The sequence below is a fragment of the Macadamia integrifolia genome, chromosome 7, assembly GCF_013358625.1.
Source record: "Macadamia integrifolia cultivar HAES 741 chromosome 7, SCU_Mint_v3, whole genome shotgun sequence".
Classification (NCBI taxonomy): domain Eukaryota; kingdom Viridiplantae; phylum Streptophyta; class Magnoliopsida; order Proteales; family Proteaceae; genus Macadamia; species Macadamia integrifolia.
The window spans coordinates 28,534,768-28,550,235 of NC_056563.1; the positions used below are offsets into that span (position 1 = coordinate 28,534,768).

General features: G+C 37.4%; 2 protein-coding genes across 15 annotated transcripts; one reads left to right on the forward strand and one right to left on the reverse strand.

The window, feature by feature from the left end:
* Window positions 1–558: 558 nt before the first annotated feature.
* Window positions 559–10,167, reverse strand: LOC122083962. Of its 12 annotated transcripts, none has more exons than XR_006141776.1 (5): window positions 9,822–10,153; window positions 9,215–9,705; window positions 9,021–9,110; window positions 5,824–5,924; window positions 559–2,214 (listed from the first exon to the last, which is right to left on the reverse strand). XR_006141776.1 is itself a non-coding variant. In XM_042651919.1 (3 exons), exons 1-3 carry the CDS (start codon window positions 8,284–8,286, stop codon window positions 723–725), a joined length of 333 nt encoding a protein of 110 aa, XP_042507853.1. In that variant the 5' UTR covers window positions 8,287–9,014; the 3' UTR covers window positions 559–722. The 12 variants fall into 12 exon arrangements, 1 of the variants encoding a protein (XP_042507853.1); XR_006141775.1 differs by having other exon boundaries at window positions 5,783–5,924; XR_006141771.1 differs by having other exon boundaries at window positions 5,522–5,924.
* LOC122083960 (B3 domain-containing transcription factor FUS3-like) lies at window positions 10,153–14,044 on the forward strand. 3 transcript variants are annotated; one of them, XM_042651917.1, is made up of 6 exons: window positions 10,153–10,397; window positions 12,532–12,609; window positions 12,874–12,974; window positions 13,243–13,289; window positions 13,405–13,481; window positions 13,586–14,044. In XM_042651917.1, exons 1-6 carry the CDS (start codon window positions 10,170–10,172, stop codon window positions 13,886–13,888), a joined length of 834 nt encoding a protein of 277 aa, XP_042507851.1. In that variant the 5' UTR covers window positions 10,153–10,169; the 3' UTR covers window positions 13,889–14,044. The 3 variants fall into 3 exon arrangements, with proteins under 3 accessions (XP_042507851.1, XP_042507850.1, XP_042507852.1); XM_042651916.1 differs by having other exon boundaries at window positions 10,153–10,391; window positions 12,532–12,621; XM_042651918.1 differs by having other exon boundaries at window positions 10,153–10,391.
* Window positions 14,045–15,468: the final 1,424 nt, after the last annotated feature.

A 15,468-nucleotide genomic window follows, 5' to 3' on the forward strand; every position in this document is an offset into this window, starting at 1 on the left:
ATAGTATGACAAAATTCCTATTTTGCCCTTAAAAAACGCATACGCGTTTAAAACGTGCTTTTAAAACGCGTTTAAAACGTTTTATTCTGCTGTTCCCGGTTTTTTCCACATTGTATAGTGGCAAACGGCAAAACACGTTTTAAACGGCAAAAAAACGCAATCGTGTTTTAAACGCGTTTTAACTATCAGTGACCTGAACTCGATACCACAGGGTAAGGCTAAAGAAATACAAACCAAAATCCTTCTCCCTTAGATTAGTAAGGTCAGGCATTACTCGCCTTAACCCCTCCATTGCGTATCAGGATCCTCTCCCGCGGCTGGACTGCCAGAGAGGTGTGTTGGGTGCGTGCCCGAGTCCTCCCATCCCCTGATGCCTCTCTGGGCAGCCCAGCCACTGGAGAGGATCTGACTTCTTGAAGAAAGATGGACTTAACAGACTGGTCAAGACATGACCAGTCTGGTTTCAAGTTTAACTAGACAGCATTAGTATCTTGTGACATCCAACCCAAACCAGAGATTATAAAACACTACCTCACATGATCTAAAATACACCACAAATTAAAATTGAAATTACAATCTATTGTTCTTATTAGTGTTTTGGTTACAACACGAGTACAATTCCAATGTCCAAAACAAGGACCAGAACGATTTACAGTTACTGATACAGAATGATGGTACTGGTAAGAAAGGGACCTTTTAAAATTTCGCCCGACTCAGAGCCATTATGGTCCTATCTGTATCGATATCAGCAGCGACCAATACTGATGCCGATCCCATGCACTAAAACCCTGCACATGAGGTAGCTCCTGCAAGCACACTTACAGTCGGGTATTGGTCTGCATTCAACAAATCATCCACGAGATTACACTTTACCAAGATTGCAAGATTCATCCAAGCTTCAGGTCCTATGCAGAAGGTCTTTAAACACAGCAAACACAATCAAACATTGCAAGCAAAGAATAATCATGCAAACACCATTAATGATTTTTTACTTTAGCAATTACTTTCAAGTCCTGGAGCTTAAAACTAGACCATCAACCATGGCTAAGAAACATACTAAGAAATCTCATGCTTCACAGGGAGAAAGGGGAATAATGGTTTAGCCTTGTAACCAGCTGTGTATTGAACTCTTATCAACTTGTAAGGCCAATACCTTTTGCCATGTTGTGGGTGCCTGCTGAGCCAAAATGAAATAGAGAGAAGGACGCAGCGGCCCACAAGAATACTGGGTCCACTAAGGCTCAGTTTGAACTGTAAGAATCCAAACAGCCAAGAGTTTATATAAGTTTTGCATTTAATTTTGTAATAATTAGAGGTCCAGCTGGTACATTGGATTCCCCATTAAACTAATCCAATAGCAGAATAATTAAACAATATTTATTTCATTATTATATTCATTAACAATATTTTATTCCATTATTATACTCATCAACAATATTTATTTCACTATTATAGGTCTTACACTTTTATTGAAAGAAAAAGGAAAACGTTCAAGAAGTGAAGTTGACTTCCGATCTACAGGAGGGCAGTACCAACACAAGAAAAGCAAATATAAGAAAATGGAAAATCTTAATCTTGAGCATGCAAGGATTTGTAACAGCATAATATGAATTAAAATCACTTTCTCGTATACTGTTATGTGTGCAACTCTTCAAGTATCCCCTAGTGCATTAATTCTTGTTCTATCACCCTAGTTTTTCCACTAATCTAGATCATCATCTTATCTTATCTAAACTTTGGTTTCTTCGTCCCCTGATACTCAAACACCATGAAGCACAGCTGGTCTTGTAAGCATCTAATGAAATTTATTCTCCTAGCTTCAGTGACATGCAAAAGCTGATGATGATGAAGATCAACAATAACAACAAGAGTAACACGACAACAAACAACAAAAATAACAATAGCTTTACTAATGGAATTGCTAGTTTTTAGAGATGGTTCTAGGGCAACCAATAATTCTATGTGTCGTATGTTCAAGGATCAGGACCCACCACTTAATGGATCTCACATCTACAGCGAAGATCAGCAGGAACAGTGACTTCAATGGTTAACCATCCAAATCTGAGAAATGAGGTCAATTATTACCTTCTTCTCCAATGTAATTGGTCCAATGGCCCCAAACACAAGATATTGCATATGCATTTGTCCTGTCAACCAAAGCTTACCACCAAAATAACATGACTGGCTCTTGCCCAGTTGACCTTGGTATTCCATCTGTAGCCCAAATATCTCATTAAGTAAATACAAATGCTCTCATGATAGAAAATGTGAATGGCAAGGCACTAACTAAACAGCCATAACAGGAACTGAAACCAGAATTTCAATAAACTTAAAGAAAATAGAAAAAGATTCAACAGCATCAAATTTAGTCCCACCATATGCCATTGCTAGAAAAGGGGGGGGGGGTAAAAGATGCAGGGCGACGAATAGAATGTATTAGGACATCCAAAACAGAGAAAAGAGAGAGCCTCTAAAGGTATACCTTGCACAAATTAAGAAGGATGAATCAAGACTTTCTCTTGCTTCACCAATCTCCTTAGAGATTGACAGGCTATCAAGCTAACAAAATTATCAAGCATCACAAGCTTCTAGCTGCAAGCCAGAGTTTTCATATAACTATCATTTTAGATTTTGTTCAATATAATATTGTGGCATAACAAACCAACTACAAAAGCAAATTATGAGCCCATTGGAACTTTCTCTCTCGAAATATAAATATGGTCAGATTCATTAGCAGGCATCCAAAACACCTTCCCTCAGATGCACTAGATTTGCAAGTTTTTTTCTCATGTCCCCTTCTTGATGAATAACAAATCTTATTAAGGTTAAAGATAATAAAAAATAAATAATAAAAAAAAGAGTACAATCTAGTGGGACCAACGAAGACCTCAATGACCACTGGACGAAGCCCTCAACAAAGGAAGAGAACAATCGGAAAATATAAAAATTCTGGACCCAGGGGACAAACAATATCCGCCAGATTGCAATTTTTCCTCATTTTCCGTCGTATTACTTGGTGCAAGGGTAAAAAAGCTTGGACAACCAGCATGAAGACCCAGATTTGAGTCTGAGGGCAGCCACTTTGTGAGAAAAATGCCAAATGTTGGACTGACCCTACTCCACCTGGTGCTAACCTGCACTCTCAAGCTCTCAGTATAGCGCTCAAGAGAAAGGATCTGCAAAGTGGATCTCCAACATGGACGAATATTAGAAAATGGAAGAACAGATAACGGAATTTACAGAATTGAGTTGGAATCAAACGAGGAAGTAAATTTCAGAGCTTAGAAAATAAGAAGCTGAAACTATCAGGATAGAGAGAATAGGGGGGAAATTTGATAAATTGAGGTGAACTGATCCAATGGGCCTGACATACAGGTTTACTGACCCTCGGGACCAGATCTGTCAGCTGTCAAAATTTCTCAGAAATCTGAGACAGATTAAGGAGTGCGATAAACTAGGACCAAAAAATAAAGAGAAAGCAGGGAAGGAGCAAAGGAACTATTAAGATGGCCAAGTAAAGTCAGAATTTAAATAAGAAATCAGTACAATATGCTAGAAAACATCAACCACCAAATTTCAGATCAATCTGAGCAGGAATGATAAGAGTTATAAAATAAACATGATGGAGGAGTACTGGTTCTAAAACAGGGTATCGCTAATAACAGTAAAAGACTAGAAATTGAAAAAAAGATTTTGAAGAACAGAAAATGGAATTAAAGGAATAGATACAATAATAAGGAGGGAAAGTAAGGAATCGACCTCACTGAGTCCTTGGAATCCACCAAGGGGTACTTGAGAGTCCACTCAAGTCGGCCATGACTCCACACAGCTCTCTGTTGCAGAAAACAAAATTTTATTACTTGAAAATTCGTGGGGAGGCCAATGGCCAATAAATCTGTACATAGATTTGAGAAACAGAATCATTCTAATAATTCTAGGACTCAAAATTAGACTTGGAATAGAAAAAATACATAAACTAAATTTCCAAACCCCATGACCTGAACTGCCTAAACATCTTGGTGAAACTATGAAATAGAGGACATCAGTCCTTTCTCCTCTTCTTTGTCCCTGCATCACCATCCCTCCAAGGATGCTGCAAAGGCGGGATTTGCATCAAGCCATAGGTCCTTTTCTTTGTGAAAGTAGAGCAGTTGGCAAAAGGGCACCAGCGTGGCAGCACATGTAGTACTCCATGGATAATGTAATATACCTTCATCTCTTTTTGTTTGAATAATTATTTCCACTTTAGAAGAAATAAGCCAGAAGTTGGAAAAGTAGAATTCAACTCCATGAGGAGTATTATGAATACAAACCCCAGTATCCATGTGTTCTTCAAGAAATGATGTGTTAAAGGTTAGTTTTATTAGGAACTAAACTATGGGCCTCAGAAGCATAAGCTGAAGAAAAAAGGTCACTTTAAAAGATATGGAAAGTAGCTTTAGAAGACATAGGTGTGTGTGGTGTGGGAGGTTGTGAGAGAGAGGGAGGGAGCATTTATAGAAACTGTTTATCACAATTTTGAATCGGATTTCATTAGTTGTTCAGAGCTCCAATAATCACTATGGAAGAGGTTGAAAGTCTCACACGATGGCTGTTGAGGAGTGGATGATGACTAGCTTGCTGCAATAAACGGAACTTTTAAGTTTTAATATGGCCAACTATTGTCCAGACACGGGGCAACAAGCAACAACTACTGGATTCAAGAGTACAGATCAGCTCATGATGAAACATATTCAAATGCCAGGAAAAGTGCTTTAAAATTGTCTTCATGTAGTGGACTTTCCTTTCAACAGGTAATCATTGAGGGCTCTTTTCATAAATGAAATAATGGACTTGTTAGCTGATTGTCTTCGTGATTTTATTCAAGAGTCGAGACAATCATGAATTCATGATATAGCACCACAATGAATATCGATAGTGCAAAACATGTTCAACTAGTTACCACATCAAATTTATCATTAATCAAATACCATGACTCAGTATGTTGCATTAAATCAATGATAACAGAGAAGCAAATGAAGGTATATTGATCATCGACCCAAAGCATCAGATATAGAATCATTTTTGCATCGAAGAATTTCAGAACTGCCGATGTAGACTAAGACATCATAAACATTCTATCCAAACAGGTCACCCATTAGATGAATTTCCATGTTAAAATGCCAATATGAGCTGCATCACTAGAAGTAAGAAACTAGACAGCAACGGTCAACAAAATCTCCTACAATTTGAATGGAGAAACAGTGTTATAAAGCAGTATTCAGCTCAACAGAGGAGTACCATAAGCAACAACAAATCAATTAAAAGATCAACGAGTATATCCGTGTGCATTGAATTTTGGGTAATCAAGATAATGTTTTAGCAAGGTTATCAAGGCGTAAGGCAACCCAAGGCCCAGGTGACCAAGGCACCAGTCCAGGCTGAGCCTCCTGGACACCTAGGTGCCTAAGCAACACCTTGATGACTATGGGTTTCAGTGCAGAAATGTCAAGCATCAGTGTCACACCCCGCCTCCACTCACCCGAAGGCTGGTGACATGGACACGCACATGTGTCCACAATTCATCCAGGATCCACGATGCAATACTTTAAGTTCGTAAAGTTATGAAATGATTCTACAATCACATAGATAATAATAAATCAAAATATACACAACTAGTGATATCTAATGATATTTAACATATCTACTCAAAAGAAGGTTTTCACAGCGGAATCAAAATTACAGTCATGCCCCTAGGGCTTATATCTAATAAGTACAAAAGAAAACAAAAGGAAAATGATACTCTCATCCTCAACGTGCTCTGAATGCACAATCATCACATACACAACCGTCCTCGTGCGTAACTAGCTCCTCGTCTCAGAGGTCACCTCCATAGAGAGCCGGCTCCTCAACCACAGACTCCAGATGGTTACCTGAATCAACATCTAAAAAGGGGCAACAATGGGGGTGAGCTTCCACGAAGCCCAGTGAGAGGTGCACACAAACATCCACAACAAATCATAAAATAAAACAATGTAAATGCTCAACCAACCCAATATAAATGCAATGCCATGATCCAGATTATTAGCAAACAAACATAATCAACAGATTCTAAGTCCATAATGGATATTAGTGCTACTGCAACATAGGTGGTATCCCTGATCATGAATGTACGTTATCAGTCCCCAATGATACAAGCTAGTTGCGAGTCAGGAGCATACTAATCCCTACATGGTTTCTTCGGTACCCGGTAAGCCCCTATTAATAATCCCCCATAATATACTTCATCACCAAATCCAACATCGCATGATGGTTTGTCACAACACCGGTACCCCCCACCTCGGTCACCGAAAATCATCCCCAACCTTGGTCCGTTGGACGGTAGGATTAGACAATACATAACCCCCTATTAGCAAGGGTTGTAGCACCAGGGTAGTTATCCTAGCCCAATGCATTCTAACAATGCCCAACTAAACCACTATGAATGCATTTATAATAATGCAATATCATGATCCATATTATTAGCAAACAAACCTAATCAACAGATACTAAGTCCATAATGGGTATTAGTGCTACAGCAACACAGGTGGTATCCCCAGTCATGAATATACGTTATTAGTCCCCAAGGATACAAGCTAGCTGCGAGTCAGGAGCATACCGGTCCCTATATAGTTTCTTCGGTACCCGGTAAACCCCTATTAATAATCCCCCATAATATACCTCATCACCGAATCCAACATCGTGTGATGGTTTGTCACAACGCCGGTACCCCCCACCTCGGTCACTTGAAATCGTCCCCAATCGCGATTCGTTGGACGGTAGGATTAGCCAATACATAAACCCCTATTGGCAAGGGTTATAGCATCAGGGTAGTTATCATAGCCCAATGCATTCTAACATGCCACACCACATTACAATCACACTCACACACCCCGTGGGCATACAGTGTTGGAACCAACCTTCGGCTACCCCGTACCCCAAACACTCACACACCATGGGCGTGCAGTGCCGGAACTAACCTTCAGCCACCCTGCACCCCAATCTCCACAACACACATTCGAACACACACACTTCACCCTGGGCATGTAGGGCCGGAACCCAACCTTCGGCTACCTACATCCCAGTCACACAGACACTCCATTCACAACTCATATCATTATGCAACATACACATCCAACACAAGTAACAAGTTTATAATATGAAATTAACATGCTCATCCATATATGCATCGTAACATAAACATTCCACAAAATAAAATCACACAAATACCCTCACCTCGAGTCCTAGGTGATGATGGACAGCCGATGGTCTCGTGTTGCGTTGTCCCATCACTCCTTGGTTCTATTCCTAGGATACTTAAGATTTTTAAGAGAATAAATCATCTATAAGGAAATGAAACCCTAAGCACATGTTCTAGCTTCATTCCCTTTTTTTTTTTTTTTTTTTTTAATTATTCTCAAATTGGGGTTTTATGAATAAATGGCTAATTTATATGTGGGGGATGTTCACCGACCTCAATGAGCTTAGTTTAAGTGTAATTAATGGTTTAATTAAGATAGGTTTACACAATGTACCCAAATCCCCCAAAGTTCAAATCACGATTAAGCTAAATTAGGGAATTTCGGTTAAAGGTTTATCTGGTGACCACCAATGGCTTATGTAGTCACATTAAACCACCATACATATATTTAATTTCATTTTTCCCAACCCAATTTTGGGTTTGAATGGTGGGATGTAGAAGATTTGGTCAAAACCCACCATTTCTAGGGTTTAGTTATCCAAATTTGGGATTTTAAGTGGGAATTTAATAAGGAGGGTTCATAGACTCAAATTGATCCATTAACCTTGCTAGGATAAGTCTTTTACACTAACCCCTCTCCCAATTTATAGTCTTGACAAGTGGGAATGTGGGTTTTAGGAAATTTGGGCAATTTTCTCAATTCTAGGTTTTGTGTTGCCCAAATTGGGGTTTGAAATGGTGCTTCCTATGGGGAGGTCCATACACCCAATGTGAGTGACTAATCTCACTAACTAAGTAACCCACAGCCAATCCCCAAATCGATTTGCATATAGGGTATGTGGGTAGGTGAAAATCGGTTGGGGTTTTCTATTGGGTTTAATGGAGAGTAGAGAAATGGGAGATAAAGAGAGACAACAATCTAGAAGGTAGAGAAAGAGACGGCTTACCTTCGATGGGTAGGTGCTCCCCTTGCTCCCCTCTTCTTCCTCCTCCCTTACTCTTCTCCTTCTTTTACTTTTAATTTGGTAGCAATGAAATGAATGGCAAGATTCACTATTTATAGCCATTTAAGTTAACTAAGGGTTGTTTGGCAAAAAAATAGGTTTTCACTCCTTACCAGGTTAATTCCTCACTTGGCACTAATGGACCCACCTCAGGGTGTCCGGATACATTAATCTATTCCTCAATATGTTGTCCCAACTATTGAAAGTGGTTTGAGGTGCACGGGTGCGAGGGTCTGGGCCCTACGGCCAAATAACCCAATTTTGGCTGGTATGCCTCACCAGAGGCATTCAGTGGTGAAAGCCGAATTGGTCCCTTTGTATGGAAATGGATATTTAAGTTGAACAGGGCCTTTCTAAGGTGTTTTCGATGTGTGGGCCCCACCTCTTGGTAGATTTCAATATTAAAACTCGGCAAATGCACAAGTTACTAGTGGTTGTTACCTGGTTGCACTACCTATGTCTAAAAGTTGAATTTAGCCCGGGTTTTTAGGCACGGGTGTAACAATTAGAGATTTTGATAAAACACCTCCTTGGAGATTAAATAGTTTTATTTTTTACCAGCTATATTGTTTTTCATTTGATGTATGAATGTATTCCCCTACAGGGAAGGTAAATGTTGAGCTGATGAACTAGCCAATTTTGCTGTTAGTACTACTAGTTCTCAGGGAGTGTGTCAGGCAAATCCTCTCCTTTATTCCCAGTTTATTTTTAAAAGGCTGATGCAATAGGAAGAGCTACTCCCATGCTTGTACAACTAAGAGAAGCTTAAACCAGAGATGAAACGAAGTTAAAATTACCTTTTCTATCCTCGCATTCAAAGCGTTTTCGCCTATAAAGATGGAAAATTGACGTTTTTGCTTCTTTTCCCGCTAAACAGCATTTGATCTCTGGGAATATAACAAAAACACTAATAAGCAAATCAAAACAAACAAAATTGATCAACTAAACCAGACCCAGCAGAAAGAAACCCAAAAGAGAGAGAGAGAGAGACCTGTAAATCAAATAATATAATCACAGGCGGGTGAAGGGTCCATTGTTTCTGAATTTCCGATTCATGTAGCACCTTCATCTGAAGGGTTCCGGGAAGAACTGGTCGGCGGTCGGCCGTTGGATATGATCATATAATCCAATTTAGCACGGTCACCCATTATCCACGGCATGGATTCCAGATTAGTTTAATTAATTAAAACCCATTTTTATGCCGGACCAGTAGTGGGTTCTGTTACGCGTTTCAAATTAAAACCAGAGCTTATCTCTGATAAGTCTCAAACTCCTCCAAAACCTTTTCCCGAGAGAGAAAGGGAAAGTCTGTGTGTGGTGAGCACTCACGAGAGAGACGGACGCCCCGAAACAGTAAAACTCCATTAAATTTTCTGTTGCGAAAAACAGAGCTTTTTGGACACTTGGAGCATCATCTCAGAACATTTCATATACGTCTCGTTCCATCCGTCGCTCACCGCTTGGCGACACTCTTCCCTTCCACTACAACAAAACCCATGAAAGTAAAAAAAAAAATTGAATACAGAGAAAAGATACAGACCTATAGAAGAAATTTCCAAAACTAAAAATTCAAAAGAAGTAAAGTAAAAGCAAAAAACCATTAAAATGAATGCAGAATGCCCAAATGTCATTTGAATCAGAACCTGCAATCACCAACTCCATCCAAAAATAGGAAAAACTTCCACTGAATCCAAAAAACCTTTCTCTTTACCACCGCCATTTCCAAATTGCCGAGTGTCCATCATCCACCGATGGATCCATATAGCAAAACCCAAGAAATAAAACAAAAAGCAATTTAATAACATCAAACTATATCACATTTACATTTATAAAGAGATACTGAAAACTCTAGCCCTAACACTCAGTGGCAACAAAGAGTTTTCAGGAAACTGAGGGGAGCGTGTGCGTTGATGTCAGTTGTTCCCGGAAAACCTAAGGTTGTCACAATGCAGGGAGACAAGATCGACGATGAGTCGGATCGGATCGAAGGGAGTCATGAGCTCCTCGAAGTCGATCTCGTTGCTGCCACCAGTTTCGGAGCCAATCGAAAGAAAAGGATGGCAAGACAGAGGCGAGTTAACCTCCTCAACCCGCCTTTTGCCTCACTACCCACCTCGAACTCTCACGTGCCCGCTCATTCTCAGCTTCAGGACCGTCTCACTCCTCCGGCACGTGTAAATTCCTTGCAAATTTTCCATGATTTTCTGCTCTTTTTACCTGTTTTTTTTCTCCACCAATCCCAAAATCTAGATGGGTTTTGCCATTCGATCTGAAATCAGAAATGGATTTCTTTTACTTTTCCGTGTGATTGTGTTGATTTTCAGTTTTTCCCCTTAAATCTATATAGTTTCCTGTTCGGTATTTTATATCCTAAACAGTAGGGTTTTTTCTTCTTTAAAAAAACTGTTTATTTTTTTCTTTCAAAATTCTGTTTATTGATCTTTTTGATTCTGAATAAATGTGCCTTTGGATATGTTATCTTATGCTTTTTCCTAATTTTATACTGTTTCTGATTGAAAAATATAGGCGTGCCTGTGATTGCGAGTGCGTCAACGAGAAAACAAAAGAAAAGGATAATATTTTATTGGAAAATATAGGGAAATTTTAGATTTCTTAAGCAGTTCTTAGACTATTTATGACATTTTATGGTCGAGTAAATAACTTAAGTCATTTTTAGTCACCTTTTGATAACAAATTCTTCATTTTGATTTATTTTAAGCGTTTTGTTGACTGATAATGAATATAGAGCAGCTAATTTATGAGTAATTCGATAAATGAAACATTGAAAGAAAATCATTTTAGGTGTCTTTGACATGTGCAATGGAACCCTTTGATTGCACTTGTAAAAAAAAAAAAAAAAAAATGAATGATGTGATTTAGATGATGTGTTAAAAGAACTAAGAGCGAACCTAAAATATCTCTAGGACAAAGATAAGGAAAGACACGTATTGTTTAGGACTGACAAGTATGGCTTTCAATTAAGGTCATGGGCAAAAGAGGATCTCCATCTCTTGTGTTTCTTTTAATTTGTGTGTGAAGAATCTCTATGTAAGGTTGAATTGTGTTGGTTTTTTAACAAAAATAAGAGATTGTCTAGATACCTTTGTTTGTGTATTTAGAATTTGACACCTCATTTCATTTATCCATTATCTTATTCACAAAAATACTTTAAGATGGGGATATCAAAATGTTTTCAAACATAATTTGATAGTGACTTGTCATTATTTCATTATTAAAAGCTATCATGACATGCACATTTTCGAGTTCATATTTGAAATGACAATATTTACTTTCATTGGGAAAAAAAATTTGTACTTAAAAGGGCAAAAAAATAAGGCTGCAAATTATTTGACATCTTAAAGGTGTCAAGAAAATCCTATTAAGTAATTACAATATTTGTTGAACTTTATAAAGCAAATGCAAATGACTCTCCCCTTCTCCCCAAACACAAGATAATAAGTCAGTTGGTCAACGAGATAGGAAATATAGACAATACATAACATCAATCACAATTAAATTGATCATGAATGTGCAATTGTCCTTTGATTATTATATGTTTAAATGCAACTTATCATTTTTAAGTTCTCTTGGCTATTTTATCATTAGCAAATTGTAAGAGTTTTCGAACTTTGTAAGTAAACTCCAATCAAGATTCCCTAATTGGGTGATAAATTGGTTGTTCAACAATGTTGGAAAGACTAATAAAATGCATGATTTGTTGTACGTGGCTTGGAATAGAGTTCATTGGCAAAAGATGATCGATGTAAGCTATCCCATTTAGTTGGGATACAGATGAATTGTGTTGGTTCTTTGACAATTAATTTAATTTAAATATTTGATAAAGATTAAAGAAAAACACAATGTGATAAATCAACTGGTCAACAATATAAGAAAGATAAATCACATACAAGATTTATTATATTGTTAACATCATCAATCATAGTTGTGCAGTGCCTTTGATAATTTATTATTAAATATTCCTTTTGGTTTCTCTTGAGCTTTTCTTCTATAATAATTTGCAAAACTTCTTAATATTTGTAAGTAGACTCCAAACAAGATTATTTAACTAGGTGATAATTCAATTGTTGCTCAAGAAGATATTGGAAAAACTAATAATATGAATGATTATTGTATTATAAATGTCGTTAACTTTGCATTAGTTATGCATGCAATTGTTTTAAGTTAATGTGATTTTAAGCAATCAATTAGTGGTTAGATTAGCCAGTTTTAAGATTGTCAGTCAAAAGTCCAGTTTCAAACTATTATTACCTTTATTTGATTATTTCACGATGGATATTTTTATTGTAGGAAATTGATGCAAGGAGGTTGAGGTTCCTCCTTCAAAAGGAGCTTCGAAACAGTGACGTGAGCTCCCTTGGGAGAATGGTACTTCCAAAAGTATGCAATTTAAGTTTATTTAGTTTGCAAATGATATTATTGGAATCACTTTGTAGCGGTGACCATTAGGTGTGTGATGATCAGTAGGTTTATGGAATAGATCTGATATCCATGTCCCAATTTTCTTGATTATTTCCATTTGACCTACTGATCATGACTCTCTTGATGCTAACCATACACAATTCCAGCAATGAATTTTTCTTATTTGGTATCAGAACTCAAATGATGTAATGTGGTGAAATTGGATTATAGAGAGCAGCAGAAGCTTATCTCCCAGCCCTTGATGCTAAGGAAGGTTTCCCCATCGACATGAACGATATGAATGGTCAACGAGTGTGGAACTTCAAATATAGGTTTGAATTAATATGATTTGTTTTAATGAAGTAATTTTATAAATCATATATTTTTAGGTATCAATATGACCTGAAGGTGCTATCTTGGTGCATTGGTAAAGCTTATGGCCTGCAATATCTTAGGCCTAGGTTTGAATATTATTGCTTTCATAACTCCTTTAACTTATATCGATGATTTGTATGATATGTACAATTGACACCCAATAAAGTTCCATTGTTTTTGTAATAGTATTGTTTGATCCTTACATATTTGCTTTACTATATATAGGTTTTGGCCCAATAACAATAGTCGAATGTATGTTCTCGAGAACACTGGTGAGCTCGTCGTACCCCTTTTTAACTTATTATATAGTTTGGTTTTTGTTCTCTCCTCTTTTTCCCCCTCTGAAATTTCATCCAGAAATATTAGAATATAGTGAAATTTTCTCAGGGGAGTTTGTAAGGGCTCATGGCTTGCAATCTGGAGACTTCATTATGCTGTATAAAGATGAACAAAGCCAGAAATATGTAACATGCTCTATCTGAAATCTTTTAGTTGGATCGATTTCCATTAAATTTCGCAAATTTCTTCTTGTCTACTAACGTGTGATCTACATGCCATTGGCTTTTAGGTTATTCGAGCTCGGAAATCTTGGGATCAAGACATTTTATGTGATTACACAATGAATGACTTATTCGATATCAACACTTACAATGATCGCTCTGTTCCTGACATTGAGGTAAACAAATCTAGTTACCTCCCAGTAAATGTAGCCACAGGGGATGATCCATGCATGTCACTCCTTGGTGACAACACCTTCTTCGATGAATTCCCGTTAACTTTTTCAGGTGAACCAGTGCTAGACTACCCAAGGCTTGAGCCAATAACAAGCTTTGGATCTGTCGATAATGTATCTTTCGATGACTTCTTATAAAAACAGTACCACTACTGCATGGGAAATATCCAACTATTTGTTAGTTGTATAACTGGTGGGGTGATTACTCATTTTGTTGAACTGAAGCAATACTTTTTGTAACTCTGGCACTTGTGCAATAAATAAATATGAACAGCTAAAGGGACCATGAAATTACATACTTTCTCTATCTTGCATTTTTATTCTGTTTGTCTCATGGTATTCTCTTACTCAAAGATTTGACCATCATAATACATGGTAGACCACATCATTGACATGAGCCATTAAATTTGCATATGGCCAATTGGAGGGATCTTACCATTAAAATGACAGAATAACTTCCAAATGGTAAAAAACAGCGGTTGGATGAATAAATATTTTCATTCTTCATATAATTAGTACAAGAATTTGTAATTTGTAATCTTTTTTACGTATAGCTACTTCAAATTAAATTGTACTATTTTAGTCTTAATTTTTACTGAGTTATTATTAAGAACACTATTGTTGGTTAGCTATAGAAATAGCATCCACATTAATTCAAATTACTATAACAGAATAACAAATTCTTCTTATATTTATTATAAAAAAAAGATTGTTTTATTCACGGGTGACTCCTTAATCTACTTAGTAGAAAACTATCTAAGTTGTTTCCCTAATAATTATTATTCTTTTACCATAAGACATATCTAAAGAGTTTCCTTAATATTTCTTTCACTTTTAGTAGAATTCATATCTAAGTCTTAATATTTTTCATACTTTTCTTTTCCATTGAATTATTTTATTTTATTTTTTATTTTCCTAGGAATCATATTCTGTTTAGGAGTTTTTGAGAATGGGCTTTTGTTTGAAATAGCCCAAATATTTACCACATGGTATATACATTTTACATTCAAAAATTGCTAAGGCATAATCCACACATCATCATCTATTTTATTTATTTATTTTTTTGTATAAGACCTACACTGGGGCTAGACATTGATCCATAAGGGACCCATGAAAGACCAGAACAAGACCCACAAGAGGCCAATAAGTGCCCCTCCTTGGACTTACACTAGACCCCACTTTCTAGCTGCCAATCAATGAGCTAGCAGCCTATCCCCACCACATCATCATCTACAGCTTGACTATAACTTTTTGTTTAACTAAAGGTTTTAAAGGAGCTGACTTCCCTTTTGAACTAGCTCCATCCTTTGCTTCTCCCACTACTATTAGAGTACATAAGATTTGGTACACTTAGTAAAGGAGAACACCAGCAAGCTGCAAGCTATGGCATCAAAGCCCAGCAAACAAGGCTTAGTCAAGTCAAGTTGTAGTGCACTAGAGAGCTGGGGTGGAGCAACAAAAGCGATGCGAGCCGGGCTGGTAGCGTGCTACCTCCCCCCACATCATCATCAACTAGCTTAATAAGGTTAACCCACCTAGTATCATGGTACTAAACTTTAGAAGACCAATTTAAACCCCCCACCCCCCCAAAAAAAAAAAAAAAAACACTCTTTAGAAGACCGTTGTCCATCCAGAATCTTTGGATCTTCCCTTCTTATGCTAAGTCCACGAGGCCCAGCCCGGCCTGAGCTGACTTAAGAACCCTTAGGATTAGGATG